The 27805-nt window shown below is 38.8% G+C and overlaps 1 protein-coding gene across 7 annotated transcripts in view; it reads left to right on the top strand.

Moving 5' to 3' along the window:
• The window catches only part of SMARCA2 (SWI/SNF related BAF chromatin remodeling complex subunit ATPase 2), a 112613-nt gene extending 97391 nt beyond the window's left edge, over nt 1-15222 (top strand). For 6 of the 7 annotated variants that reach the window (XM_079329966.1, XM_079329962.1, XM_079329967.1 and 3 more), the window contains 5 exons: nt 6904-7009; nt 8176-8277; nt 12293-12425; nt 13532-13674; nt 14326-15222. In XM_079329966.1, coding sequence (XP_079186092.1) covers nt 6904-7009; nt 8176-8277; nt 12293-12425; nt 13532-13674; nt 14326-14361 — 520 coding nt within the window. In that variant the 3' untranslated portion in view covers nt 14362-15222. Of the gene's footprint in view, nt 1-6903; nt 7010-8175; nt 8278-12292; nt 12426-13531; nt 14003-14033 lie in introns of all 7 variants that reach the window. The other variant, XR_013777106.1, reaches the window with a different exon arrangement.
• Nucleotides 15223-27805: the final 12583 nt, after the last annotated feature.

Genomic DNA, 27805 nt, shown 5'->3' with positions numbered 1-27805 from the left:
GGACACAGGTGTGGAGTAAAAGCAATGGCATGAAATACAGCATCTCAGAGTACATTATATGGTATTCTTAGACCAAAAGTAAGAAACTTTTCTTCTGATTCATGTGTCAGTTCAAGTGGAATTGATAGAAGAAGAATTACCTGGACAGAGAAATTACTGATCAACTATGCTCCATCAGTATTGTCCAGACATAAGAAAACAGGAGCCTTACCATGACACTGTGTGGATGTGGAAATAATCATTACAGATGTATGTCATCATATATAATACTGTTAAAGCTTGAATTGCTGTATATAGTACCTGAATGCTTTTACATTCAAGGAAGATTAGTTTACAATGAGACAAGTGTAAATAATTACTTCAGTGACAAGTAGCATGGGAGAGCCTTATGAGAGGAAACAGGTCGGTTTGTTTACCCAGTCTTGGGAGGGGAAGATCATTGCTCTCGGTAAATTCACCTGGGAAAGATGGGAAGGGTAGAACTATGTGAAAATACAATATAGTGGTCACAAGGTTACATGACTAGAAGCTTTTATTAATTCATACAAGTTATTAATTAAGGGTTCTATAATATTTCCAAATGGAAAAGTGTGACAGGAATAACTACATGGATTTGGCCTTTATTCCTTGATTTTAAGAGTCCTATATGATTATTTACAATACCAAGACCATAGATTCAGGGACCTGGAAGCATGTTTCCTGTTGCACATTGATCCTGATTCTCCCAAACAAAGTAAACACATCATCTTTGCAGAATCCATTTCCAATACATGTTAATCTGAGATTTTGTTGCAATTATTTCTTACATCCTTGTACCGGGTTCTAACCTTGCAGTGTAAAACACGTGTTTAGAAGAGAGCGAGTTGCAGAGCATCAGTCCAACATTATTGTCACACTTTTCTCCAATTCACGTGCTTTTGTCTTTCTTTCCCTCTAAAATTAGGAATGCCCATAGACACGAATATCATAGAATCATATGTTGTGTATGTTATGTTTTCACAACACAAGATTGAAGAACCATAGATTGGATTAGTTTGGATGGCACTACAGCAGGTCATCTAGTCTAGCCTCCCTGCTCAGACAGGGTCATCCTAGGGCACATGACAGGGTTGCTCAGGACATTTCTTGAATGTCTCCAGTGAGAGAGACTCCTCAGTCTCTCTGAGCAATCTGTTTCAGTGCATGGTCAGTGCAAAATAAAGCAGTTCTTCTCATGTGAGGATGAAACTTTTCTGTGCTTTGTTATCTGCATGTTCCCTCTCATCCTATTGCTTGGCACCACCAAATCAGTTTGGCACAAAACATAGTTTGCATGTCCACTTAAAATTCTGTAGCCTTTTGAAATAAGGGACAGTTTTACTCCTGATAGCTTTTCTTTCAGAATAAAGAACTTTTATGCCACATTTGAGCCCCAGCTGCTGATCTGAATCATACACATGCAGGCTTAGTCTCCTAAACTGTACTTTTCCTCCTGTGATGGTTTTCCTCTTTATGATTTATTTCAGAGGAAGACAAGCTGTAAGTGTAGCTTTTTCCCCTTGATTAAGTAAATGAAAATAAGGTAGAGAAAGCAGAGAAAATGAATGATACTTCATCCTGGCAGGATTAGGGAAGTGCTTGTCCCTCTGTAATTGGCACTAGAGAGGCCACCTGAATTCCTGTGTTTTGGGCCTCTCTCTTCTAGAAGGAAAGGATACTGAAGTGCTGGAGCATGTCCAGAGAAGGGCAACAAAGTTAGCAAATTGTCTGGAGCACATGTCCAGTGGGGAGCAGCTGAGGAAGTTGGGGGTTTTTAGCCTGGAGAAAAGGAGGCCCAGGGAATGTTACTGCTTTCTACAACTGCTACCTGAAGGGAGTTCCAGTCTTTTCTCCATGGTGACAGGTAACAAGAGGAAATGGCCTCTGGTTGCCACAGGGGAGATTTTTGACTAGATATTGGGGAAAACGTTGAAACAGTGCTCAGTCATGGGACCAGGTTGCCCAGAGAAGTGGTAGAATCACTATGGTCAAGGTGTTGAAAAGGTGTGAGGATGTGGCACTTAGTAGTAGAGTAGTTGCTGGGTTAATGGTTGGACTGGATGATGCTGTAGGTCTTCTTCAACATAAATAATTCTATGTTTCTGTCATTCATACCTTGCAATCAATCAGCTTCCTTACAAACCCATTGTTTTCTTCTGCTTAACATCAGAATTTAATGTTTCCTGTCTGAGTACCAGTTTGATATTTCCACTAGTTTGCATTAACTTTGCATAAATAGCAACCGCTGAATTCAAGAGATGCTGATAGCTCTGTTCCATACAGTGATTTCATTTGTCCCCTACCTGCCATGTGATCTATTCATGGATTTAAAACAAGGACTTGCATAATGTACCAATTAAATTCACAAAGTCTCCTCCTGGTATCAGGTAGCTGTTGACCACATTCAAAGAAGAATAGAAAAAAATTGAAGCGTAGAGTTCTTTTGCCTTTTGCCTTCTTGGCATGACACTTCTCCTGTCTGTGGTGCTCGGCATTTTGATGACACAGTTTAGGCAAAGGGTATTTTCTGTGTACAGGAAATGGATTTTATTCATAGTCTGTTTTCTTACATTGTCAGTTTTTAACTGTTTTAAAATGTAGAGTAACGCAGTTAGCCATTACTGATCTAACTAGTAATTAATTATGCCAACTGGTACTCTTGGGTATTCAGACACACAAAGTAAATAATTTTTACTTATATCCAAGCCCAAGTTATGGAGTACATAGCCATATGTCATACCCAGGGATTACGTATTTAACTATCTTTATCCACTTCCATTTCAATGATGGGGACAGCTTACCATGTACTACTGTAGTCAGTTCCAAACAGGGACCATTAAACACTAATGAAAGTTAATCATGTCCCTATACAGTTGCTATGTCAGCTCTTGTAATTCTTCTCCCCCTCATTCACTTTTCTTTTAAATACCATCTTTGTAAGTTGCATTTGATTCAAAGTTGTAGTTTTCAAATCATGATTCTGTTTGTGAGCATCCTGACTTGGGCAAGCATGCAGGACTCTTCATTTTACCCACTCTAAATTGAATTTCATTATTTGTTAAGAGTATGAAATTTGCCAGAAACACAAGAACGTATTGCAGTTCCAGCCTCATAGCTGTCTCTCCTTTTGATTCCAAAGGAGAAAGAAGTGTTGGTAGTAGCATGCTTTTAACAGGCCTGTTGCAGCTTGTTTCTGGTCAAATATTGCCAGGGAAAACAAATAGAAAACGAGCCTCATACAAGTGAGGTTCCTGCACTTCATCTCACCCAAGACAATACTGACTAAAAGTGTGGAATTATATGCTCTTATGCACCTTGTAAGCAGTTTGACAAAAACAAGAGAAAAACTGAAACATTGCACACAAATATTTTTCTTAACAGCAACATTTTCTAAATAAGCAAATTTCTTAATGCTTTTTTAAACTGTGCAGTATGCAAGTGTTTTTAATGTGAGCACACATGGGACTAGCATGTTGAACTGATGCAGTAGCAATGAACTGTCACAGTTCTTTTGCAGTCGGATCTTTTAATTTATTCTGGTCCTTCTTCTTTCAGCACGTAGCCTGCTAGTTGCTAGGCAACCATAAGTGATTTTTTTTCTTTTACTGCACATTTTTACGTGGTAGTTGTTGTGGTTATTATTTTCTAATTACATAAGTGGGCAAAAGGATTAAAATCAGAGTTGCATTAATAATTACTAATTTTCACCTACTGTATCCACAACATTTGAGATTGTTAGAAACAATCCCATTCATTTATATTATGGATGCAAATATACAATGGAAGTGCAAGATGGTACTTCATTGTGAGAATAGGTTCTATAAAAATGATAGAACAGAATAAGCTATTCTTGATCTGAGTAGACAAAATCAGGTTGTAGTCTTCCATTGTGCCCTTAATGCTTTTCCTTTCATGGTCTTAAATGTTTTTCCGTAATTAATTACATCAAGCAAAAGCTTGAGGGTTTTCTATGGCATTCTTAGTTTAATAGAATGTGTGAACAAATCACAGTTGGCTGGTCTTACACCTGGAAAATAGAATATTGCTGTTTATTAATTTATGAGTTTTATTTTTAATATAAGATAACATATAAGGGAGGTGTGTGGATGTAAAGAGAAAATAATACAGCTGTGCGATTAAAAGCTATAATCATCAGGAGCTATTTCAGTAGGACAAATAAGCTAAATGTGTCTTAAAATTTTATCAGAATTAGTTTATTAGTGGCTGTTTCCTTTTTACTGAAGTAATTCTCTTCAGTATTAGATTCTAAAGCACAGTAGAAGAAGCCCAGCATCAGTGGTTCTGTAATTTTACTCAAATAGAAATTTATTTTTAGGCTGCTGAAATAAAACACATCAGTGATAGCTAATCAACACTCACACTGTACCAAAGTGCAAGCAAGTTACAGTGTGCTGTATAATGGTGCCACAGGATATGCTTTGTTTTGCTTTGTTTTCCTTAGGATCAGTGCCTCGCATGTATAGGGTGTGAGCTGATCTCTTACTGAATAGCTGAATTCTCCCTGGGCTACTATATAATGCTCCTAAGGAGTCTGAATGTCTTGCAGATACAGTACTTTTCCACAGCATTCTATTCTCATTTTATAAAGAGGCAATAGAAACTTAAATTTTAAGATGCCATTTGGGCACCAGGGATCCAGTTGCTGGTTTTCATAGTGTTGTATATGTTCAGAAGAAACACTGTTGCTCTCAGTCGCAGCTGTTACTGCTCAACACTTCCTTTTATGAACAAAAAAAACCCAAAAATGCAGTCCTCAATTTTCAAAGGAATTTACTCAGTTGTGTAGAATGTGTATAATGCATTGCTTTTCCTTGCATTACTTCCAGTTTCACGTTGAGAGGGCAGTCTGTGAAGAAGACAGGTTCCATCATGTAGCATGACATAGACCCTCACACAGGTCAAGAACAAGACTGGTGCCTTTAAATCCATTGTATAAACACTTGGACAGGGAAAGGACAAAAGTAATGAATTCGTGAGTCCATACCAAATGAGATGGCAGGTGCAATGCCCAGTATTTCAGTTATTTTCTGGCAGGAGAGAAATAAGTAAATCTTGGCTGTGACAGTTACATGGCCATCTTATGCATTTTTCTATTTCAGTAACAGGGTTCTTCCCAGATAAATTAGACCTGTTGGGTGAAGTTGCTAGTGGCTGCTACTGAAGGTGGCAGTGGTCTCTGTGAGTATCTATCCCAATAGCTGTGTGCAGTACAGTCTTCACTGTCCTCTGGGACAAGGATGCACCCTGCACTGCGCCCACTGCCTTGTCTCACCTGCAGCCGCCGCGCCCAGGAGCGCGCTCAGGTGTGTGCCAGAACCTTGCTCAGACCCAGCAGGCAGCTTGGCAGCTACTGCTGAGGACACAAGGGCTGCTCCTGCTGCTGCTGCTGCTGATTAGCAGTCTGCAATTAGGGTATTTACATTATTGTCTTCTGCAATGGAAAGAACAGCATTGTCTCAAGACCAAACTGAGAACAATAGAAAATCATGGATTAGGTGAGCACCAGATAGTTAGGAAATTAGGAAAATCTGTTTATTCCTTCTTGTTCATTTTTTTATCAGGTCCATAAGAAAAACAGTACCTTCTCAAATTATGATGTTAGCTCAGGCATTAAGAAATGCATACTGTATAGTAAACATTCATTACTTCCATAAAGGGCAGAGCTGCTGCCAGCTTTCTGCTTTTTATCATTCTCCATTGTAGAATTGCTTAATCTTAATTCAGTTTTAGTTTAATGTGTGGTAAGATCCTACACCATTCTGGACAGTGGTTGCAGGAGAAAGCCCAGGGGGAAATCAGTACTTGGTGGCCTTCTTGCCCAACTCCTGTGGAGTTTGGTGATCCTGAGATACTATCTGAAAATTCAACTGAGTAAACAGGGCCTTATTGGGGTAGCTGGGAGAGAAGAAGGCCTGTGAATGTGAACTGGGAAATGCTTGTCAGTGCTGTGTGCAGCTCTTCACAGGACTGCTTTTTTCTGCTACACTGTGAAAATTACATGCACATGGGGAAAGAAACCAAATCAAAAAGAACACAAAACCAACTAAACCATAAGTGTCATCAGCACATTTCCTCCTATGGTGACTTACAGCCATGTATTATTTGGAAAATGACAAATAAGAAGATTAAAAAAGATCCTCTATATGAAAGTGTTACAGTGGCTATTAAAAGAGGATAAACAATGGGAGGTATGGGAATCTTGGAAGGTTTGGACACCTCTAAGTTATAGGCAATTTTCTGACAGTATAAAAGTTTTATAGAAAGTTTATCACTTTATTTTAAATAAATGAAGAAGTACAAATGGCAGTAGTGATTTTCAATATAATTGGAGTGATCTTCCCAGAAACCCAGCAGTCATTAGTAGAAGTTACTCATTTTTTGTTGTTGTATCAAGGTACTCTAGTAGCAATCAGCATATAGTAGAATAGAAATCAGTATGGTTTGCTCTAATGAGGAATTACAAAACTATCTGTATAGTGATCAAGAAGAAGACAAACTTTAAGAGTGACAGAAGGGGGAATTGCTAAAAATTACTGAATAAAATCAAACCTTTGCTATACTCAGCAAAGGACTGTGGAATTTAGATGCAAATCCTGATTCTTTATTCATAAAGCCTCCTATACATATTCATCTCTAATGATATTAGATGACATATTAATGATACATTAGGGCAACAGTTTCAAATTTCAAATGTAAGTTAATTACCAGTATCAAATTTGAAAAACAGGGTTCTAATTCTTTGAAAGAAAAGCTGTGATTTTATTCCATTATTTTAATTTTTTTCTTATTATTATATAGTGTGTGTGTTTTTTATGAGAAAGTTATAACAATTATTTTCAGTATGGCTTTGTTGTTTTTCAGCAGTTCAGGACGGCAGCTAAGTGAAGTCTTCATTCAGCTTCCATCTAGGAAAGAACTACCAGAGTATTATGAATTAATCAGGAAGCCAGTGGACTTCAAAAAAATAAAGGTAAGGAGTGGAGGAATTTTGAAAGTAGAAATTCTTCCATTTCTTTCTGTTTTACAGAAGAGTGAGCTGAGCATAAAGTTGTTTTTAAAATAACAATATGAATATTTTGTGCCACTTGTATTGATGGATTAGATTTTAAAGATAGTCACACACCTTGTTAGTAATTTTTTTTAGTGTATATTGCAGTGTATCACTGTGATTTCAAGGTGAAATTAAAATATAGTAGTGATGACATCTCAGTGCCTTTTTGCAAAGACCTAATTATGAATCTGTCAACAGTTTTGGTAAAAACACACTGTTGACAAAGATCTAATAGTTCTAGTGGAATATATCTATCCCTATGTTTAAAATCATAGAACCATAAATATCCTGAGTTGGAAGGGACTGATACATATCATCAAGTCCAACTCCTGGCCCCAAGAATCACACCCCAAGAATCACTCCATGTGCTTGAGAGCATTGACAAATGCTCCTTGAATTCTGTCAGTTTGGTGCTGTGACTGCTTCCCTGGGGAGCCTCATCCAGTGCCCAGCCACCCTCTGGGTGAAGAACCTTTTCCTGATATCCACCCTAAACCTCCCCTGACACAAATTCAGTCCATTCACTCAGGTCTTACCATTGGTCAATGCAGAGAAAAGATCAGAGCCTGCCCCTGCACTGCCCCTCATGAGGAGGTTGTAGGCTGCAATGTCTCTCCTCTCCAGACTGAACAGACCAGATGACTTCAGCTGCTCCTGATAGGGCTTCCCCTTCTAGACCCTAGCCTCATGTCTTGGAAGAGGCAGGTCAGATCCAGAGTTTAGGAGATGGAGTCTTATCAGCATGTTGCACTTTGGATGATGTCATAATTCTATAATTTGTGTTACAGTTACTGGGTTTCTTTACTAGAAAAACAAAACTGGAACTTCTTTTACTGAAAGAGCTCCATTGTTTTTAGCCCTTACAGTTCACAAAGAAATTGATTAATTTTTTCTCTTACCTTGATGCATTTTTTGAATAATATGTTAACATGGTTGAAGAAGTTCTATGTTTTATAAAGATACTTACCTTGATGCTTAGATAAAATTTTTAAAGATCAAATAATAATTCAGTTTCTTCTCTGCTGTTCTTCTTTCTACACCACTGCCATCAATACTCATCTTCATTTCCTCAACAAATGCAACAGGAAAGAATTCGCAACCATAAATATAGGAGTCTTGGGGATTTAGAAAAAGACGTCATGCTGCTGTGTCACAATGCACAGACATTCAACTTGGAGGGATCTCAGGTCTGAATGAGTTCATTTCTGTTAAACGTACGGGTTTCCCCATCTAATGATTTTAGTGCTTGTTGATTATTATTTTTTATATAAGCTCTCTGTCAATTCTTACTTGAACTGGAGAAAAAAGCCCATATTTTTATAATCCAGAATTCACTGGACACTGCTAGAGTGTATATTTTCAGAAAATTTGTTTTTAGTGCTAATTCCGAGATTGTTTTTTTCTGATCTATGTGTACTTTAAAGCTGCAGTAAGACTATTTGAATCCATGGTAAAAAGGTAGTGCGTAGAGTGATACATCTGTTTAGGTTTCCCACAGTGGATCACAGAAGCAGTAGATGTAACAGTACAGCTCTAGGACAGGATGTTGAGGAAATACATCATAGAAAGCTCTTCAGTTCTGCTAATGGAAGCTAAAAATTCAAGCTTGTCCGTCAGTGAAGATGTATATGTATAAAGATATATGAAGCTTTTCACCCTCTGAAGCCTCTGTTTTTTAAATATTCTTTTATTGTTGAAAGGTCAGTGTCCTCTTTTAGAAACAGTAGGGATAAATCCCAGATGAGTCTCGGGTTTAGAAGGCAAACTCATCTGAAACAGATGTTTGGCACACATTTGGGCTCAGAATTTGGAACAGGGTGCTGATACAAAAGGAAAAACTGTGGAATCTAGATGGGAGATACTGAAGACAAACAGATAAGAAAGTTGTCTCGCAATACAGTGAAACACAGTCTTGGATGATTACTTTTGTAGATGAGATCCAAGAAGTGTTATGCAAACACAATATTCAGTTAAAAGCAGAGACCATGAGGACAGCTTCCATAACATGCAGGAGATAAAAGATATGTTATTTGAAGCCTAAATAAAAGTAAGCTGAAGGATGATGCTGCCAGTAACAAGTGTTTTCTTAAATTTTCTAAACGTTAGTGGTGACATTTAGGTAAATTAGGGAGTTCATGTTAAATTATGTTAAATTTGAGAATTAACTTTGAGTATGGAATTTATTATGAAGAATTGTTGGATTCAGTTCATCATTTTATGATTATTTTTGATATCAAGAAACGGAAAATACTATTTCTGTAATATGTACCTGTAATTTCTTACTGTCTTCAGTTACATGGAAACAACTATAAATAAATGAACTGAAAATATCTATTGGAGTAAATTTATTATGGTAGTATATTTGAGAAATAATTTTGCTACATGTCCAGATGTAAATTTTCAGTTTACTGCTTTTTCATATAGAAGTAAAATGACTGTAAGTATCTAATTATAGCAAGAGGAGGGGAAAAAGTGAAGTAAAGTTAACAAAAAGTGTAACTGAGACTTCAGAAAATGGTGGAAGTTGGTAAAAGAGGAGATAAAAGAGGCAAAGGAAAAACAGTAGTAAAATGGGAAAAATTAAAAAAAAATTATTCCCATCAGAATGACTCAACGTGCTTATGAAGAACTGGTCTCTTCTACCAGAGATGGTAGAATTGAAAGAAGTAATCGTGAGTGGGTAGAAGCATTAATAGATATTGCTGCTCTGTTTGGAAATAACCTAACATGTATCAGTGTTGTAGTATTATTTTCTGCTCCAATGAATCAACATTAATTACCAGACCTAATATTACCTTTTATCTCATAAAGCCCAAATAATGTGCATCTAAGGTTATTTATTTTCTTTTTTCTTTTTTTTTTTCCAGTTAAGTTCTCATACCATTAATTTTGATTTCCCCTGAGTTGCAGGACACTTCCGCAGTAGTCTTCCAGATTTCCAGGCTTCCTTGATAGCTTGTGTTCTTTGTTGCATTTCTGGTTCTGCTTTTGCTCTGACATACAAACGGACTTCAGTAAATTAGAGTATTTTTGTGTGCACTCGAAACAAAAAGGCTAATTCAGGTCGTTGTTCAAGCACACAGTGAACTTCACAGACCACAGAACACTTCAAGTGTTCTGTTATGTGGTGCATGCTGCTTTTCCGTGGAGCAAAGCGGTTCCATCTGAGATGGAGGCTTATTCAGGGTTTTCAGGGATAGATTGACTTCAAGTGTTAAGGCTTTTGTCCTCAATGAAGCCTCAGTGCTTTGAAAGAATTTTCATGTTGTAATAGTCAAATGACTAGTACACGTGTAGGACTATTAGATGTGTATGGTGCTATAAATGCTTGTGTGTCTCTTCAAACAGAAGATTTCTCATGAATGTTGTAATTTGCTGTGAAGTTCTTTAGTTGTTGCTTCTCCCTTTTTGAAGCAAGTTCTACTGTCATTGTTGGTGGCTATTTAGAAACCTGTTTGAATTGTGTTCATGTCATAATAATAGAATTCCTATTTTCACAGCTTTTCATGAAGTAGCCGGTGGGCTTTTTGTGTATCAAAATAGATAGGTATACGACAAGTAATTCCACATAAAGAAGGTTAAAATAACTTTTGAAGCCGCTGTACTTCATTGGGGAACTGTTTGAAAGTCTGAGTCACATTGATGCCCTAAATATGTAGTGGCCAGCATTGAAAAAAAATAAAGTGTTTTACAGGCCTTTAATTATTTTTGTCTTAGAAACATGTGTTTGTGAAGAAGACCAGAAGGGTAGTTGAAAGACCCATTCCTAAGAACAACTGAATATGCTAGGCTTACGTATATGAAAAATAAATAGTTCTCAAGAGGAACTTGGCAGGTTCTATCAATTGCTTGAAAAGAAGCAGGTATAAGAGCAAGTCAATTGTTATTTGATTCCAAAGAAGGAAGTTCTGGAGTCTCACAGCTCACTTATGTCATAAGACAGGAGAGCAGCCTTCTCAAAATGTTCATGATTATTTTTCATAGAGGATAGATATAGAAAAAAATTACCATGATTGAGAGCAAACATCTCAAAACAAAAAGCACAGAGGAACTCAGAGAATGGGGAACAATCCACAGTGAAAGGTAGTTTTTCAAAAAAAGCACTTGATGGTCAAGTGAAAAAAGTAGGAATTAGATATTTCATGTTAGGTATTCTGAACAAACTTCTTCTAATTCATCTTGTTGAACCCACAAAGTATTAGAGCACTTCTATCACGTTTAGCATACAGACTGCATAATGGCAGCCAAAAGTCCTTCCCTTATCGTTTCCACAAATATCTAGAGTCCCTTCATACAAGAAAGTGCCATCTAGCCAGAGGAGTAGAATGACAGACAGCCAAGGTAGATGATGATGATGATAAAATCAAATGCAGTCTATGACTCTGTACTTTTCTAGTAATTATTCTTAATTTAGTTCTGAATTTTGCAGTGCTTGTTTTCTAACATTTTACAAAACAAACTACACAAGGTCATTTATTCAGGTGATGACAAAGAATCAGATACTCAGCAACACAACAAGATTTTTATTGTGTTAATCTAAGAAATGTGTTACAAGCCAAAAGTAGTCACTCTTGAGAGACCCCTCATGCTGGAGGTTAAAGACAAAATCTGATGTACTCAACATACTTTGTATACTCCAGAATGTTTGAGAGCAGATGTTCAATTTTAGAGCAAGCCCAAATTTTTTTTCCAGTCTTTTTAGTTCTGAGAGGAAGCAAGGAATGAGCTGCTTGGGATAAATTAGTTTCCTTGTAGCCTCTTTTGATTTCAGAAAAAAGATAAATAAATGAGGGTTAAATCTTTGTCATTATCAACTGTATTGCCAGATGAAAACCCATGTTTTAATTAAGGTGCTTACTGCTGAAGTCTGTTCCTTTGGCAGGTTTTCAAGGGTGTTATGATCTGATGAAAATGCACAATAGTTCCTATGGTAGCATAAATAATAAGAAAAACATTAGCTAGACATTTTAGATGTAATACAGTGTTAGAGTTGTTTCTTTGCAGCTCACTACTGACAGATTTCTTCATTTAGAGCATGAAGAATTAGCTCGTATTTGTTGTACGATTCATGCAACAGACATGATTACTATTTGAAAATGCCATGTACTCTGTAGACTTGCCCTGGATATTTAAGTCTATGATGTGAATTTCTGATTCTTCTTGACTTCATAGTTCTGACAGAGATTTGTACCTGTACTGTAGATCTATGAGGATTCCATTGTTCTTCAGTCTGTGTTCAAAAGTGCACGACAGAAGATAGCCAAAGAAGAAGAAAGTGAGGATGAAAGCAATGATGATGAAGAAGAAGATGAAGAAGAAGAATCGGAATCGGAATGTGAGTTCCCTGTGAAATACTGACAAGGAAATAGATGTGGGGATGGAAGAGCAGGTTTTGCTGCTTCTGCAATGGAGACTGATTATAAGGTTCTATTTTTCTGTTGCTGGAAGTAGTTTTTTACAAAGGTTGCTTGGGTGTAACATTGATTTGGTCTTTCAACTGAGTGTTTTGACTTACTTCTATTTAAACTATTCTTAAGCCAGAAACAAATCCTAGAGGTGCTGTGTGGGTGGCCATAATTGTTTATAAGCCCTTCAGGCCCAGTTCATGCTGTTTGTAAATGGAAGTGCCTGTAAAGGCTAGAGACAGTCTTTATTAGCAAGTGGACAACCTTCAGGCATGGTGTGATACACACCTACGTGATGTGAAAGTTGATCACATTGTTAAGAACCAGATGAATTTGAAAACACTCCTCCATGTGACAGTGACTAAGTGAAACTCTGAATGCTTAGAATGCTTAAGTCCCTGCAGATTTGGAGGCATGATAAAGTGGAAAAAGGATGGATTTCTTCATTGCACTTTGTACATCTATCCAAATTTCAGCTAGCCTTTTTCTCTGGTTACAGAAGCTGTAGTACTTGGCCCTGAGCTACCCTTCCATGTGTGTCACATATGTGTGCTAAAGCATCAATTTCAGTAGCTCATTTGGAAATGAATGGATATTCTAGAATCAGAATAACGTGGAAAAGCATCACAATTAACAGTAACCTCCACACAGCATTTCTGTACTTTAAAATATAAAAAAGGTCTGTTTTTACAAGTCTAAACATTTCTGTGATAAGAAAGAAAATATTTTTAAAGGTGTATCTTCTCACAGGACCATATACTACCTGTGCACACCATACATTCTGTGAATGAAAAGAAGATGGGTATGGTCAGCTTAAAGGTAGTCTTTATAGTTTAATATATGTTGTTGTTAAAACTATTAAAAACAAGAGAAATAAAAGCAAATACCTCTTGCTTTGTTGTTCCACAGTCCATGTAAATTCAGAGGGGAATGCCTTTTCAGGTTGCTACCGGAGGTGAATTTCTGTGAACAAGAGACAGCATTTAAAGTTGATAAGTGAATGTTACATTAATGTATGCTGTTAAACTTTTTGCAGCAAAATCAGTGAAAGTCAAAATCAAGTTAAATAAGAAGGATGAAAAAGGTCGGGAAAAAGGAAAAGGCAAGAAGAGGCAAAGCAGAGCAAAAGCCAAGCCTGTCGTGAGTGATGATGATAGTGATGAGGATCAAGATGAAAATGTAAGTTTTGTTCAGTGAGACTGTGGAAGTGGTTGCAGTGATTGCATCTCTACCCTGTCCTGCTTGCTGTCAGAATTCTCAACTATTCATGCTTAAGCACATATGTAACTTGTAGTGATCATCCTGAGAGAATTGGGTGGGGGTGTTAATTGTATCTTAGTGTGCTTATGAGATCTGGTCCCAGTGCTGGAAGACAAGAAGTCTAAGAAGTTTGGATCTTACTTCGAGTTGTTCTACATTCATTGAACCTTTAAGTCTCATGGTCTGTTCACTTTTCTCCACCGATGAAAAACTTACAGCTTGATCATTTTTTACCTTTTTTTAATGAGTGCTTCTATTATTGCAACAAATGAAAATAGCTGTCTTTCTATTATTGCAACAAATGAAAATAGATGTCTTCCCAGTTGTTTCTAAATGTCTGGATAGAAAGAAAGAGCTGGTGTTTCCTGTCTCTCTGTCTTCCCTCTCTAAAGAATGCATTTCATGAAAGAGAAATACTAAATAACACAGTATCTTTCTTCAGGCTATCTTGATATATCAGTTTAATTGTCATATTTCTTCCTCATACTTCCTTTTATTTTTCCTTCTTTAACAAATTCCACAGAAGAGCTGGAAAGAATTTCTGACTTGTCTTGTGTCTCTTACCTCTAGGACCAGTCGGAAGCAAGCGGAAGTGATGATGAGTGATCCATAGGGTTTATTTTCTTGCCAGAACTGACCCCTTCCCCTTCTCTTCTCTTTCCTATTTTACACCCAGTGAATTCTTTTTGTCAAATAGACATCGGGTTGTTTCTGTATTCTCATTCTCTATAAATTAGTTTTAGGATAGTGCCAGACAAACATATGATATCATGGTGTAAAAAAGGCAAAAAAAAATGTAACATATTGTGACCAAATGGGCCTCAAAAAACAACAAAGAAACCTTCTGAGGGAAAATGTGGGTTGATAGTATATTTCTATGGGCTGATTTTGACTTGGTAATGGTTTGATTGTGCCTGGTTTTATCATTTGATAAGGTTTTTTTCAGTGGCATCAGAAAGGCAACAAAAAAAATGTCTTTTGTAGCATTGATAACCAGGAGAAGTCATTAAAAGCCACTGGTTATTTTATTTTTCATCAGGCAGTTTTCAAATTTTTTATTTGTCCTGTATTGGTTTTTTACACTGTGGTACATATATGCAACTTTGTTTAATAGCTTATGAATGTTCAGTAGTTAGCTTTCATACACCTTGCCCCATATACGTTTTTCCACTTTACGCTTGATGATCTTCCAAAAAAAGCTTTTTGAATTGTATCAAATTTATGTCTACTGTAAACTTTGCTTAACTTTTTTTTTTTTCTCTATTAAAGAAGTTGGTTTAAAAATGCTATTGAATATTGCAATCTATATAGTGTAACGTATGGCTTCTTTCATCAGACTGATCTTTTATGTTACCAATGTGGATTATCACCTTTTCCCTAAAGTGTACTTAATCTTTGCTTTCTTTGCACAATGTCTTTGGTTGCAAGTCATAAGCCTGAGGCAAATAAAATTCCAGTAATTTTGAAGACTTTGGTGTTGGTGTTTTCCTAATAAAGAGATAATTTAGTTCAATAGATGCAGCCTTTTGTTACGAGTTCCACAAAAATATTTTAATAGGAGCAATGAGAGGGCAGGAGTGTCTCCTGTAGACACACCTCCAGGTCCTTCCTGGATGTAGAATTCAAATATCATGTGATATTTGGAGATGGAGAAAAGATACACAATACATGTTAAAGAATAATAAAATTGAAGTAGTAGACTGATAGCTTGAAACAAACATTACTTAATTATAATTGAAGTGATAAAGCAATAAAATAAACTTTTTCTTCCGGAAATTATATGTCCATATGCCTTAATGGGCATGAATACAATTAGTTATGCAGGCAGGCCACCATAAGTCAGTTTATTTAGAGTCTTAATTTGAGGTATCACAAGTGTTATGCAATAAGGTGTGGTACATTTGAACTATATATTTGCAGTTAACATTGCTACTCTTCAAAATCAAAACTTAGATTTGAGCATATTGTGTCAAAAATGTACAAGCCTAGAAGCTTTTTTGTAAACATAACATTTCCTTGTTATGTGAATTTCTGAGAGTGTGTCTGCAATAAATCTCATCCTACTGCCTTCTAGTAAGTTAACTGCTTCAGATTTTTGTAGCTCATTTGAGAAGTGATCAGTAAGTTGGGCTGGTGCCCATTTGTTTATATTAGCCTTGCACTCAGAGAAGTCAGCTTTGCTTAGATTCAGCAATTTCAAACATCTTATTCCTAATGTGTGCCCCAGCTGAATGGAAGAGCCAGTATTTCACAGAGGTTATCACTGGTCTCAGAGGCTCACATTGATGATACCAGTGTCTGAAGCACCATTGCAAAGAACAAAGTCCTGGTGGGCACCAAGTTAAACGTGAGCCAGCAATGCATTATTTTGGCAAAGAAGGTGTCCTGGACTGTATGAGGAGGACTGTTGTCAGCAGGTCCATAGAGGTGATCCTTGCCCTCACATCAGCACTGGTGAGATGTGGCCAGAAGTGGGCTCCAGCTAAAAAGAAGACATGGACATGCTGGAGAAAGTCCAGCAAAGGGCCACTGACATAGTTAAAGGACTTGAGCATGTGACAAACACAGGGAATCTGAGAAGGCTGGCACTGCTCTGCATGAATAAGAGTGGGCTCAAAGGCACCTTGTTGATGTGAATTAGTATTGGGAAAGGGAAGGTGCAAAGAAGGCAAAGCCAGGATCTTCTCGGGACGAGAGCAAGAGATAATGGGCACACACTGAAACACGAGCAGTCCCTATGAATATTATTAAACTTTTACTGTGAAAGTGACTGAGTCCTGGAACAAATTGCCCAGAGAGCTTCTGAAGTCTGCTTTGGAGATACTTAAAAGGCACTTGGACATGCCCTGCTTGAGCAGAGGGATTGAAGCCGATGACCTCCAGAGGTGCCTGCCAATAGTCCTTCTGAGATTCTGTGATGCAGGATGGTTTAGTTTTCAGTGACAGTTTCACCAGACCATAGGGAAATGTTATTTATTCACTGCAAAATGACCCAAGTCTACTAACCTGTTGTTACACATGACGAAAAGCATGTGGCAGTAGGCTCCAGTCACTGCTGGCCTGGACTGGATTTAAACTGCCAACTTGGATATAGAAGGCACAGTATCACATTACCCATCCCCAGAGTCCCTGATGACTTTGCAGTGACCCAGTTTCATTTATTTTTCAAGATCTCATTATTTGCAGATGAGCACTTAGCTGGATAATAAAAATTAACTAAGAAGATACAACATTTCTGTTGAAATTGAAAGTAGCTATGGGTTTGGTCAATAACTAAGTCATATGATGATACCAATTTGCATGAAGAAATACAATTGAATTCTTAGCTGCAGTTTATTTTATCATGTTAAAGTAATTTCAAAATATTTTCAGTTTCCTCTCTGAGTTTCAGAAAACCCCTAAAAGACCTGCAATTATTTTTTAACATTAAAATAATGTAGATTTAGGATGTAAGCCATGTTTATACCTCCGCTGCAGTTGGTCCTGTTATTTTTCTTAGGATTTGAGTTCATTTCTACCAGAGTAGAATTTTAATAATTATCTTGCTGTTTCTGTGTATGAATTTACAGTTCATTTTTCAAGATGAATTGTTTTCCTGGCAATCTTAGCACATTATGAAAGAAAAGGTGCTGGGAAAATGGTTGTCAGTGTAACTTCCCAAATTGTGTATGAGAAAAAGGAGAAAATCTTTACTTAAGGTACGTACAAATCTTGTGTTTAAGATGGAACTATTTTCTCTTTTATAGAATTCCCTCTCTAGTACAAAGTGACAAGCAAAACACTTGAAATACATTTTGGACTGTACACAAAAAAAAAACCAAAAAAAATGCAATACTACAGTCCATATTGAGGAAATTTAGCTCATTGACTGTCCTAATTACAAAAATAGTGTAATAAAAAATTGGAAATGGCATCGCTTGGGCTCTGACAAAGACAAGCAAAGTGCAGTAGGTGGCAAGATGTTTTCTTGATACATTGGTTTCTCCTGGGAAGTAGGCAGCAGTGTAAGTGGGCCAGATGAAAAACATTTAACATCTTTTATGCATTTCAGATTCTATTAATAATATTTCTTTTCCCCTCACATCTTTTGAAAGAAACAAAGAAAACACAGAATTTTTAACTCGTTGATATAAATGGTTTCTTCCTTAAATGTGTCTGGTCTTCAGTGCAAAGTATTTTTCACTCCCTCAGCTCATGAATGAAGCTGGCGACTCAGTGATTCTGGAGGCATAAAGACACAGCAAATGCTGCCACAGCCTCTGTGCACACTGAGACAAAGGCACAGCTGATGCAGTGGTAAGCCTCAAAGTTGTGTGCAGTTACTGAGCTGATGATATGTGCCCAACCCTGTTAGCTGTCTAAGCATTAATAGCTCTGTTAATAATGCCCAACCTACTGTCACATTTTCATGAATGCTTGGATGATCAGCTTTATCAAACACATAGTCTAGACTAGAAAAGAGGACACAGAATATTAAAAACAAAATTAGTTTTTTATAAATGGATTTTTAGGCTGGTGTCTTGCTCCCTGTTCATCTCCTGAAAAACCTCTGAAATATTTAAAATTCTTACAGTTTAGTCCCTACAGGATAGGGCCTTCAATTGTGTGTTGAAACTTGGGTTCACAAAAGGAGCTAGCAAAAATAGTTGATGTGGTTGTTTTGACCTTAAGAAAGAAGAGGAAGTAGGTTCAGGGTAGGCAAAGATGTGAGTGATTCACAATTTTGACTCCTTTGCAGTGACATATATAATTCGAGGAGTCACTCATCCCTAATCTTTCTGTGCTGAAAAAAGTTGTAGAAGGTAGATGAAAAAAAAAAACAATAAACAAAGGGTGTGAAACAAGTCACCAGTCAGCATTGACCTAATTCTCTTTTGATGAACATTCCATTCAATACGGACGGAACTTTAGGACTCTGCAGCCATATGAGCGTTTAAACAACAAGGGCCATGTTTGCACAGGGGGTAACTTTGTTAATTACATTGAAATGAAAATGCCATGAAGGATTATCCAGAGGTAGCCTGCCTGTTCTCCATGAAGAAGGTCAGTACATTTTATTCAACAGTTCTTTAAATCTGGTATAAAACTAAAGTTAACTGAAGTTGGTGCATCACTCTCTTCTTTCTCATGCAGAAGTCACACCTGCTTCCCAGATGCTAGTCCTTGTCACTCCATTAGCTTGATGAGGATTGGCAGTGTGGCAGTGCTTACCTTATTTTTGGCTCTGTGTTCACACGGAGATGGGTATGCTGAAGAACATGTTGAAGTCTGCACCTTGATCAGACACTGTTATGTATTCTCCTGTCTCTATTATAAAGAGCTTGTATTTCAATCTGTGTGGTATTTTTCCTTCCCTATTATATTTGTGACCACAGCAGACACAGTAAGAAAAAAATTCTTATCAATTAGAATGGTGACAGCTTTGTTTTCTTCCCCTGTAAGCCAAGTTGCTGTCAAAACAGCTGAATCACAACAAGTTACTGCAATGGGAAATTGTTAATGTTTTCAAAGGGACCAGAAAACTTGTGTTGAAGATCTATACACAAGACAAGGACCATTTTCATGACAATTTCCAATTTAGGAAGCTGCTTGCTGGGTTTGTTCGTGGTATTCAGTGTCATGTTTTCATGCACAATCCATTGTTGTGGTGACATATACTGATGTTTCATTAATTTGTCTCTTTTGGAAACATAAAGGGTTTAAGATGTGTATTGCATCATCTGCCACCTGCAAATACAAACTTTATGTCAGATATTCTCAATCCAAGACATAGAAGTAAAATGACAAAAGGACCCCAATACTAAGACATGAATTCATTGCAAGAGAAAGAAAACTACTTACATGCTGAATTCAATTTTTTTTTTCTCTGAAACAGACATGGCTTCTGGTAGGGGTGAATTTGTGTCCACTTGTATTATGTGCTTTATACTTCATTTTACAATACTGGTCTCGTTATGTGCATTCTCCCCTTGGGCTTCCAGCATAGTTTCTATTCTCTCCGTCACCTTCCATTGGAATAAATTTTGTATGTACTTGAGTGCCTTGCAGACTTAAAGGAGTTAGTGCTCAGTTGTGCAGCATTACTTCCCATGTCCTTTGCCCTTCTAACATGTAAGAAAGAGAAGAAGGAGGAAGAAGGCATTGCCTGACGATTCACTTTGAATTTCGCTTTTTCTGAGACCAGGACACCTTGTTTCTATTAATGCTGTTGTCTGATGGCATAACCCTAGGGACATGTCAGTGCTCCTGCACTTTCAGAAGTTTCTTTGAGCTATTATGGTCAAGGAAGAAAGCAGTGAAGCTGAGCATGTCTGACATTCTGCAGATGCACAAAAGATGGTAAGTGTTCCATGTCAGTGCACTTAAGCACTCAGAAGTAAATAGGTATTTAAAACTTGGCAGTTAATTTCAGCTGCTTAAGGGACAGTCTTACCAAGGCAAGAACATTTTACTTCTGCTTTAGAAAACCTTACAAGACCAATTTCCACTGCTGTATCACTTCATTAAATGTAACTTTTTGTTCAGTTTCTTCCTACCATCTTCTATCCTACTGTTTCTGTGTGATAGTAAATATTTAACTCATAGTCATTTTTGAATCATTACTGGAAAATTACTCATCCTGGAGGTTGGCCAGTGTGATGTCCATCTTCAGGAAGGGCCAAAGGTCAGGAGAACTACAGGCCTGTCAGTCTGACCTCGGTACTGTGAAGGGTTGTAGCAGATTGTCTTGAGTGCCATCACACAGCATGTACAGGACAACCAGGGCATCAGGGTCCATCAGCAGAGGTTTGTGAAAGGCAGGTTCAGCTTGAACAGCTTGATCTCCTCCTTTGTCAGGGTGACACACCTAGTGAATAAGGGAAAGGCTGTGGATGTCATCTACCTGGACTTCAAAGCCTTTGGTAGTGACTCCCACAACATTCTCCAGGAGAAGCTGTCAGCCCATGGTTTGGACAGGGATGTTCTGTTCTGGGTGAAAATCTGGCTGTATGGCTGGGCCCAGAGAGTGGTGGTGCATGGAGTTATATCCAGCTGGTGGCCAGGGACCAGTGGTGCTCCCCAGGGCTCAGTACTGGGGCCAGTTCTGTTTAATATCTTCATCAATGACCTGGATGGGAGATTGAGTGCAGCCTCAGTCAGTTTGGTGGTGACACCACATTGGTGTGATCGTTGACTGTTGCTGTGCTGGAGGGCAGGAAGGCTCTGCAGAGGGATCTGGGCAGGCTGGATCATGGCCCAGGGCCAGTGGTGTGAGGCTCAACAAGGCCAGTGCTGGATCCTGCCCTTGGGTCACAACAACCCCAGGCAGTGCCACAGGCTGGGGCAGAGTGGCTGCAAAGCTGCCACAGGAAAAGGACCTGGGGGTGCTGCTGAGAGCAGCTGAACATGAGCCAGCAGTGCCCAGGTGGCCAAGAAGGAACTGGATGTGGCACTTAGTACCATGGTCTTGTTGTGGTCAAGGTTGGACTCAGTTATCTTAGAAGTCTTTTCCAACCTTAATAATTCTATGAGCCTATTAATTTTCTCATTATTTCTAGGGAATCTGGAGGATGCATAGATGTTGTTTAGTGGGGTCCATACCAGAATCAAAGTACTTTGCAGTAATGATTTCTCTGAGATGGATAGCTTAAACAAAAATAGAAAGAAAGGAAAATGGAGAAGAGGAAGTTTGTTCTAAATCTGTTGGGTTGATTATTTCTGCTTTTGGTCAAACAAATTGAAAAAGCTATTACTATCTCTTTTCCAGACTCAGTTCAGAGCATCCTCCCTGTTCCCAGAACATAAATGTCAGCCACCAAGCTGTAGGTTAAGGGGAGAAGCTTCAATTTATTCTTCACAACCACTCAAGTGATGGATTTTTTTCCTTTCTGCCATGCAGTGATTCTGTCATTCTGACTACCTCTGGGGCTCATGCTCTTTGTCTTTTCCAACTGTGCTATGTCCATAGTTCTCACCTGAGAGACATTGCTGGAAAGATAATCATAAAACTTCAGTGCACTTTTTTTAACTTTAATAATACAGAGAGCTACAGAAAACACCCTTCTGTGAAGGCTGCATTCACTGCTGGTGTAAACATTTTCAGGAAGGCCACACATATTGTCTTTTTTCTCACAGGAGGGCTGGAGTTTATGGAGTTCACAGGTGTCAATGTCACAATTGCAGGCTTCAGGGTAAGGGAAAAATAATCCAGATAACATCATGGAAGTCTGCTATAGACCACCCAGCCAGGACAATGATGCTAAGAATTACTCTGAGGAACTAGGAGACACCTCTAAATCAACTGCCCTTGTTCTTACGGGGATTTATGTGGCAGACATTAGATGGGAACACCACACAGCTGCCACAAATGGGTCTGGAAGATTCATAGAACATCTGGATGACCACTTCATTATACAGGTACTAAGAGAGCTGGCTAGGAAAAATGCTCTCCCTCATTTTTTGCTTGCCAAACAGAGAGGATTGTGTTAGTGAAGAATGGTGGTTGTACCACAGGGACCATGAAGCAATCGGGCTTAAAATCTCTGACAGAAGGAAAAGTGCCAGTGTAACCTCAACTCTGGATGTGAGGAGAGCAGAATTCAGACTGCTCAGGGAGTTGTGAGTAAGGTACCCTGGGAAAATGCTTCCACAGGTGCTGGGGTCTGTCAGTGCTGGTCACATTTTAAGCACCATCTTCTAAGGGCACAGGAGGAGATAATTCCCAAATGTCAGAAGTCGAGGCAGAAGACAGCTTGCTCAGCAGGAATCTTCTTTGGGAGGTAGAGCAAAGAAGGAAGGGGTAGGCTCAGCAGAAGCAAGGTCAGGTGACTGGGAGAAATACAGACATGCTGCTCACCTCTGCAGGGAGAAAATCTGTCAGGCTGAAGCTCAGCTGGAGTTGAAGCTGGACACACTTGAGAGGGGTGAGAAAAAGATGGGTTTTAAATGCATTAATAGCAAAAGACAGTAAAGAAGTAACACCATCCTCTTACAGGATGGGGACGGTCACCTCACAAACAGGGACAGGGACACACATGGTGGAGATGTTTAGTGCTTTCTTTGCCTCTGATGAATTAAGGGGTCCCAGTGCCCTGAGCTGGAGGACAGTGGCTGTGACAATGATCAACTCTCAGTTCTCTGTAAATCTGTAGGGCCCAATGGAATTCAGTTGAAAATACTCAAAGAACTGGCTGATGTCATCATGAGACCTCTCTCAGTGATTTTCAAATGAACTTGGGAATGCAGATAGGTCCCCTTGGCTGGAAGCTGGTTGACGTCCCAATTTTCCAGAAGAGCAAGAAGGATGAGCCTGGAAACTCCAGGCCTGGCAGTCTCTCTTCAGTGTTTGGCAAAATTATGGAGAATATTATTCTGGGAGCTATTAAAAAACACCTGAAGGGCAAAGCAGTCATTGGTCACAGCCAACATAGGTTCATTGAAAAGTCCTGCTTGTCCAAATTAACTTACTTTTATAACAGAGCAACTCACTTGATCAAGGGTAGCCAGTTAATGTAATCCTTCTGGATTTCAGTAAAGGTTTCAATACTCTCTCTCACAATATTCTTGTGGACAAAATGTCCACTGCACAACTGGGTAAACACACCATGTAATGGATGATCAGGTGGCTGATGGGCTGAGAACAAAGTGTTACAGTGAATACAGGATGGTAATCAGGCTGGTGACCTGTCACTAGTGGGGATCCCCAGGGCTCCTCTTTAGGCTCTGTGCTCTTCAAGTTCATAAATTACTTGGATTCAGGACTTGAAGGGATATTATCTAAGTTTGTGAATGAAATAAAACTGGGGAGGAGCTGTTGACTACCTTGAAGGCAGGGTGGCCCTGCAAGTAGACCTCAATGAATTAGAAGGCTGGGAAATTACCAACCATATGAAATTCAGCAAGGGAAAGTGCTGGATTCTGCACCTGGGTTGGGACAACCCTGGATGTACAGACAGACTGGGGATGGAGACACTGGAAAGCAGTGCCACAGAAAGGGACATGGGGGTCCCAGTCTGTGGCAAGTTGCACACGACTCAGCAGTGCCCTGGCAGCCAGGAGGGCCACCTGTGTCCTGGGGACATCAGGCTCAGCATCACCAGCCAGGCAAGGGAGGGGATTGTCCTGCTCTGCTCTGCACTGGGGCAGCCTCACCTCCAGTGCTGGGGGCAGCTCTGGGTGCAACAGGGTAAGAGAGAGATAAAACTATTGGGGAGTGTTCAAAGGAGGGCCATGAGGATGGTGAAAGCTCTTGAGGGAAAGCCCCAAGGAGAAGCTGAGATAATTTGTCTTTTTCAGGGTGGAGGAAACTGAGGGGAGACCTCTCTGCAGTAACAACTTGTGAGGGGCAGGCACTGATCTCTGTTGTGACAGTGGCAGGACCTGAGGAAAAGGACTGAATTTGTGTCAGGAGAGGTTTAGGTTGGATATCAGGAGAAGGTTCTTCACCCAGAGGGTGTTTGGCAGTGGAAGAGGCTCCCCAGGAGAGTGGTCACCAAGCCTGACAGAGTTCAAGCAGCATCTGCACAATGCTCTCAGGCACATAGTGTGATTCTTGGGTTGAGTTGGACTTGATCCTTGTGGGTCTCTTCCAACTCAGCATATTCTGTTATTCTGGGATATAGTCCCTGGAGTGAAAATTAATTCAAAGCAGCTCCTCTGGGTGAATATGCTTCCCTGTCTGAGGCATGAGGACAAATAAAGGGGACACCTTTTGGGTAACCCAGCAGGGTGAGTGGGCAGCTCAGCCCCTTTCAGGGCTCAGATGAGCACAACCATCTCACGCCCACCTGTGACATCCTTGTGGAATTCAGCAAATAGCCTTACTGGCTGTTCTGCCTGTGTCACTGTTCCTCAGATGAGAGTGCTGCCTGTTTCCTCCAGACTAGTTTTTCAATAGACTAAGTGTTTGTCTGATAAAGAGATCTCTGGCCCTTTTGGGAGCATTCATTACCTCACTGGTAAGAGAGTCACAACTGTCTTCCTTACTGCTTTCCAAGAGTTCCAGGAGAAGTCCATGTCATGCTTTCCCTTTCTATTGCTTGCCGCTGTAGATCTTTTAATGTAACTATGTGATCAATCAGATACATCAGGTGAATCACAGACACTAATCCTACAAAATAACAAAGGCGCCATCTACACTGTGTATCTCATCTCTAGCTACCTCACCTTTCTGAAGTCCATCAGGTATTCAACTGGAATCATTCAGCCTTTGGAGTCACTGAGCAAAAAGTTTTTTTTGTTATTTTGTTATTTTTGTTATTTTCAAACTAAATGAGCTTGAACAGCAAAATGTTTTTAACTCATTCTGGAATTGTTTCTGTCTAGGCATGAGATGAACAAATACTGTGCCAGACAGTGACAGCTTCATAAAAAGATAACTTTTAACTCAGAAAAATACCTACCATACAGAATTCACAGTTATCTTTTCAAAAATAAGAGATTATTCATATGAGACCACTTTGCTCTTTGCTGTCCAAAAAGAAAGCAAACAGAACTTTCCTGTTCTCAGAGATTGTGTCCAGCACGTCATGCATCCTAACCTCCTGTCAGACATCAGTCCCCATCTCAGTCTTATGGTGTGCTTTGGTATAAAGCACTGGGATCCATCATGGCCTGTTTGAGTCTAACAAGGTCTAGCAGTGTACCACAGCACTCAGTCTTGAAAAATGTTGCAAACATAAACATGAAATTTCAGTGCATCCTTTTAAATTTCAAAGTTATGGAAATGTACCGACATAGTCTTCTGTGAAAAGTGTAAATATTTCCAAGAAAGTCACATACACATTATCTTTTTGCATATTCACTGTTGGGACTATTTTTCCTCCTAGTTTTGCCTGAAAATACTGTTTGTCTCACATAAATGTACCAATTGCCTTCTGACAGCTTTATCACCCAGTAGTCAGTGCCAAGGTTTGCACTGGACTCAGCTGTATCACAGAATCACAGTATTCTGTGTTGGAAGGGACCCACAAGGGGTCCATGCACTCTGAAGTGCATGGTCTGTACAGGGATCAAACCTGTGACCTTGGCATTGTTAAAACCATGTTCAACCAACTGGCAGCAACCCATCAACTGTGTCTTAAATGATCCCTCTTTGCAGAGGATTGAATTTTTCCTTTGAGATGTTAGATAGTAAGAACAATTTGACTTTCCTAAGGGCAAATCTGGGGAGACTTCTAAAGAAAAATGAAACTCAGTAAGTGAGGAATGAGTAGAAAATTTCAAAGACACTTATCCTCTCAACCAAGGAAGTAATTTTTGAGGTCTCTACTGAAGCATCTCTTGCTTTGTGACAGAAATTAATTTCAGCCTGACGGCAGGCCTTACAGGCACACCTTTGGAGGGCTGTGAGGAGCCACATTAGTCTGTGAAGCCTCTGAAAGCCATCCCTGGCCAACATGGTCTTTCCATTCTAGCAAGGAGCTCCTTCATCACAGCACTAGGAAATTTGCTTTCTCAAGCAACTGATCTTGACCAGGCCAAGCAACCTTTGCAGGGGAGCTCCAGCCTGGGAGACAGGCAGATAGCATTAAAACTAAGTTAAATCCCTGGTCCTGTCTTTGTAAGTCTTAATGCTTGCACATATTATTGCAAACTGCAAACAGAATGTTTGCTGTTGGAGGTACAGAGCTGAATTTTAATCTTTTGCTTGTAAAGAATTGGATACCCATGAAAATATTCTGAGTGGGAGACAGCACTGTTACAGACTGTAGGAATATATTGCTCTTTAGGCCCTTCAGTCATGGATCTTCTTAGATGTCTAGTGCCTCTCAATCAAATGTCAGGTTTGCACTGAGGTACAGAAATTCAATAGGAATTTGAGTTACACTGTCAATCCTAATGTAAACAGCAAGCAGATGACAAAATAGTAGTAATCTTTGTCTGAATAAATCCAGATTTAACTTCTATTTGCTCCAGTTTGAGCTGGGTCCCAAAAGTCCTGTCCAAAGAACCCCAAGGTTTGAAAACTAGTACTTCAAAGATATAGGAAAAATGGGAAAAATAATAGGCAATTAAAAATATTTTTAAAAGCACTAGAAAAAACATTCTCTTAGAATATTTACTGAAATGTATTAAAACCCTATTACAATTAGAAAAATATTTACATGCATGTATAAGCCCTATTAGATCATCTTGCTCCACCCTGGACCCAGATTTACATCCTTTCCTTCCCTCTGTTTATACTTTTTGCTAAATACCATGCAATTTGATTTCCCTTCTCAGGCGCCTATGAGCTTTTACAGAGTTAATTTTGACTAATTCTTCTCATTTACCTTCTTTCCTCCCAAATCATCAGAAGGAGGTTGTAACATATGATGCTGGATCAATATGTCAGGCTTTTCTAAGTGGCCAGAAATCTCTTGCTGCTACAATTCCAGATATTCTGACACAACCCTGAATTCAAATAAATAAATAAATAAATAAATAAATAAATAAATAAATAACTGGCAGAGATATTTATACAGTCAACAGGAGCACATGCAAACTATGACACAGGTGGAATTTAGATGCTAGAAAAGATACTTACCTTTTGCTTTAGAAGAACTTAATTGAAAGTTTTAAATAGTAATTCAGAAGTCTTGTTGCTCAATTGTTAGCTTCAATGTTTTGCTTATGTTTCTGTTTTAAGCGGAATGGAATGGAATGGAATGGAATGGAATGGAATGGAATGGAATGGAATAGAATAGAATAGAATAGAATAGAATAGAATAGAATAGAATAGAATAGAATAGAATAGAATAGAATAGAATAGAATAGAATAGAATAGAATAGAATAGAATAGAATAGAATAGAATAGAATAGATAGAATAGAATAGAATAGAATAGAATAGAATTAGAAATATGTTATTCTGTTTCAGCTGTAAAGAGCCTACAACACTCATCTCACCCAACTGCCTAAGCACTTCAGGACTGATAAAAAATTAAAGCATGGTGTTAAGGATGTAATCCAAATGCTCTTTAAACAATGACAGGGTCGATGCATCAACCAGGTCTTCTAGGAAGTCCATTCCAGGATATTGTCCTGGTAAAAAATTGCATCTCTTCTCTAAGCTCTAAAACACTAAGGGAG

This window comes from Erithacus rubecula (genome assembly GCF_903797595.1).
Source record: "Erithacus rubecula genome assembly, chromosome: Z".
NCBI classification, from domain to species: domain Eukaryota; kingdom Metazoa; phylum Chordata; class Aves; order Passeriformes; family Muscicapidae; genus Erithacus; species Erithacus rubecula.
Note: the sequence above shows the minus strand (reverse complement) of the source record. Positions and strands in the feature narration are given on the sequence as shown.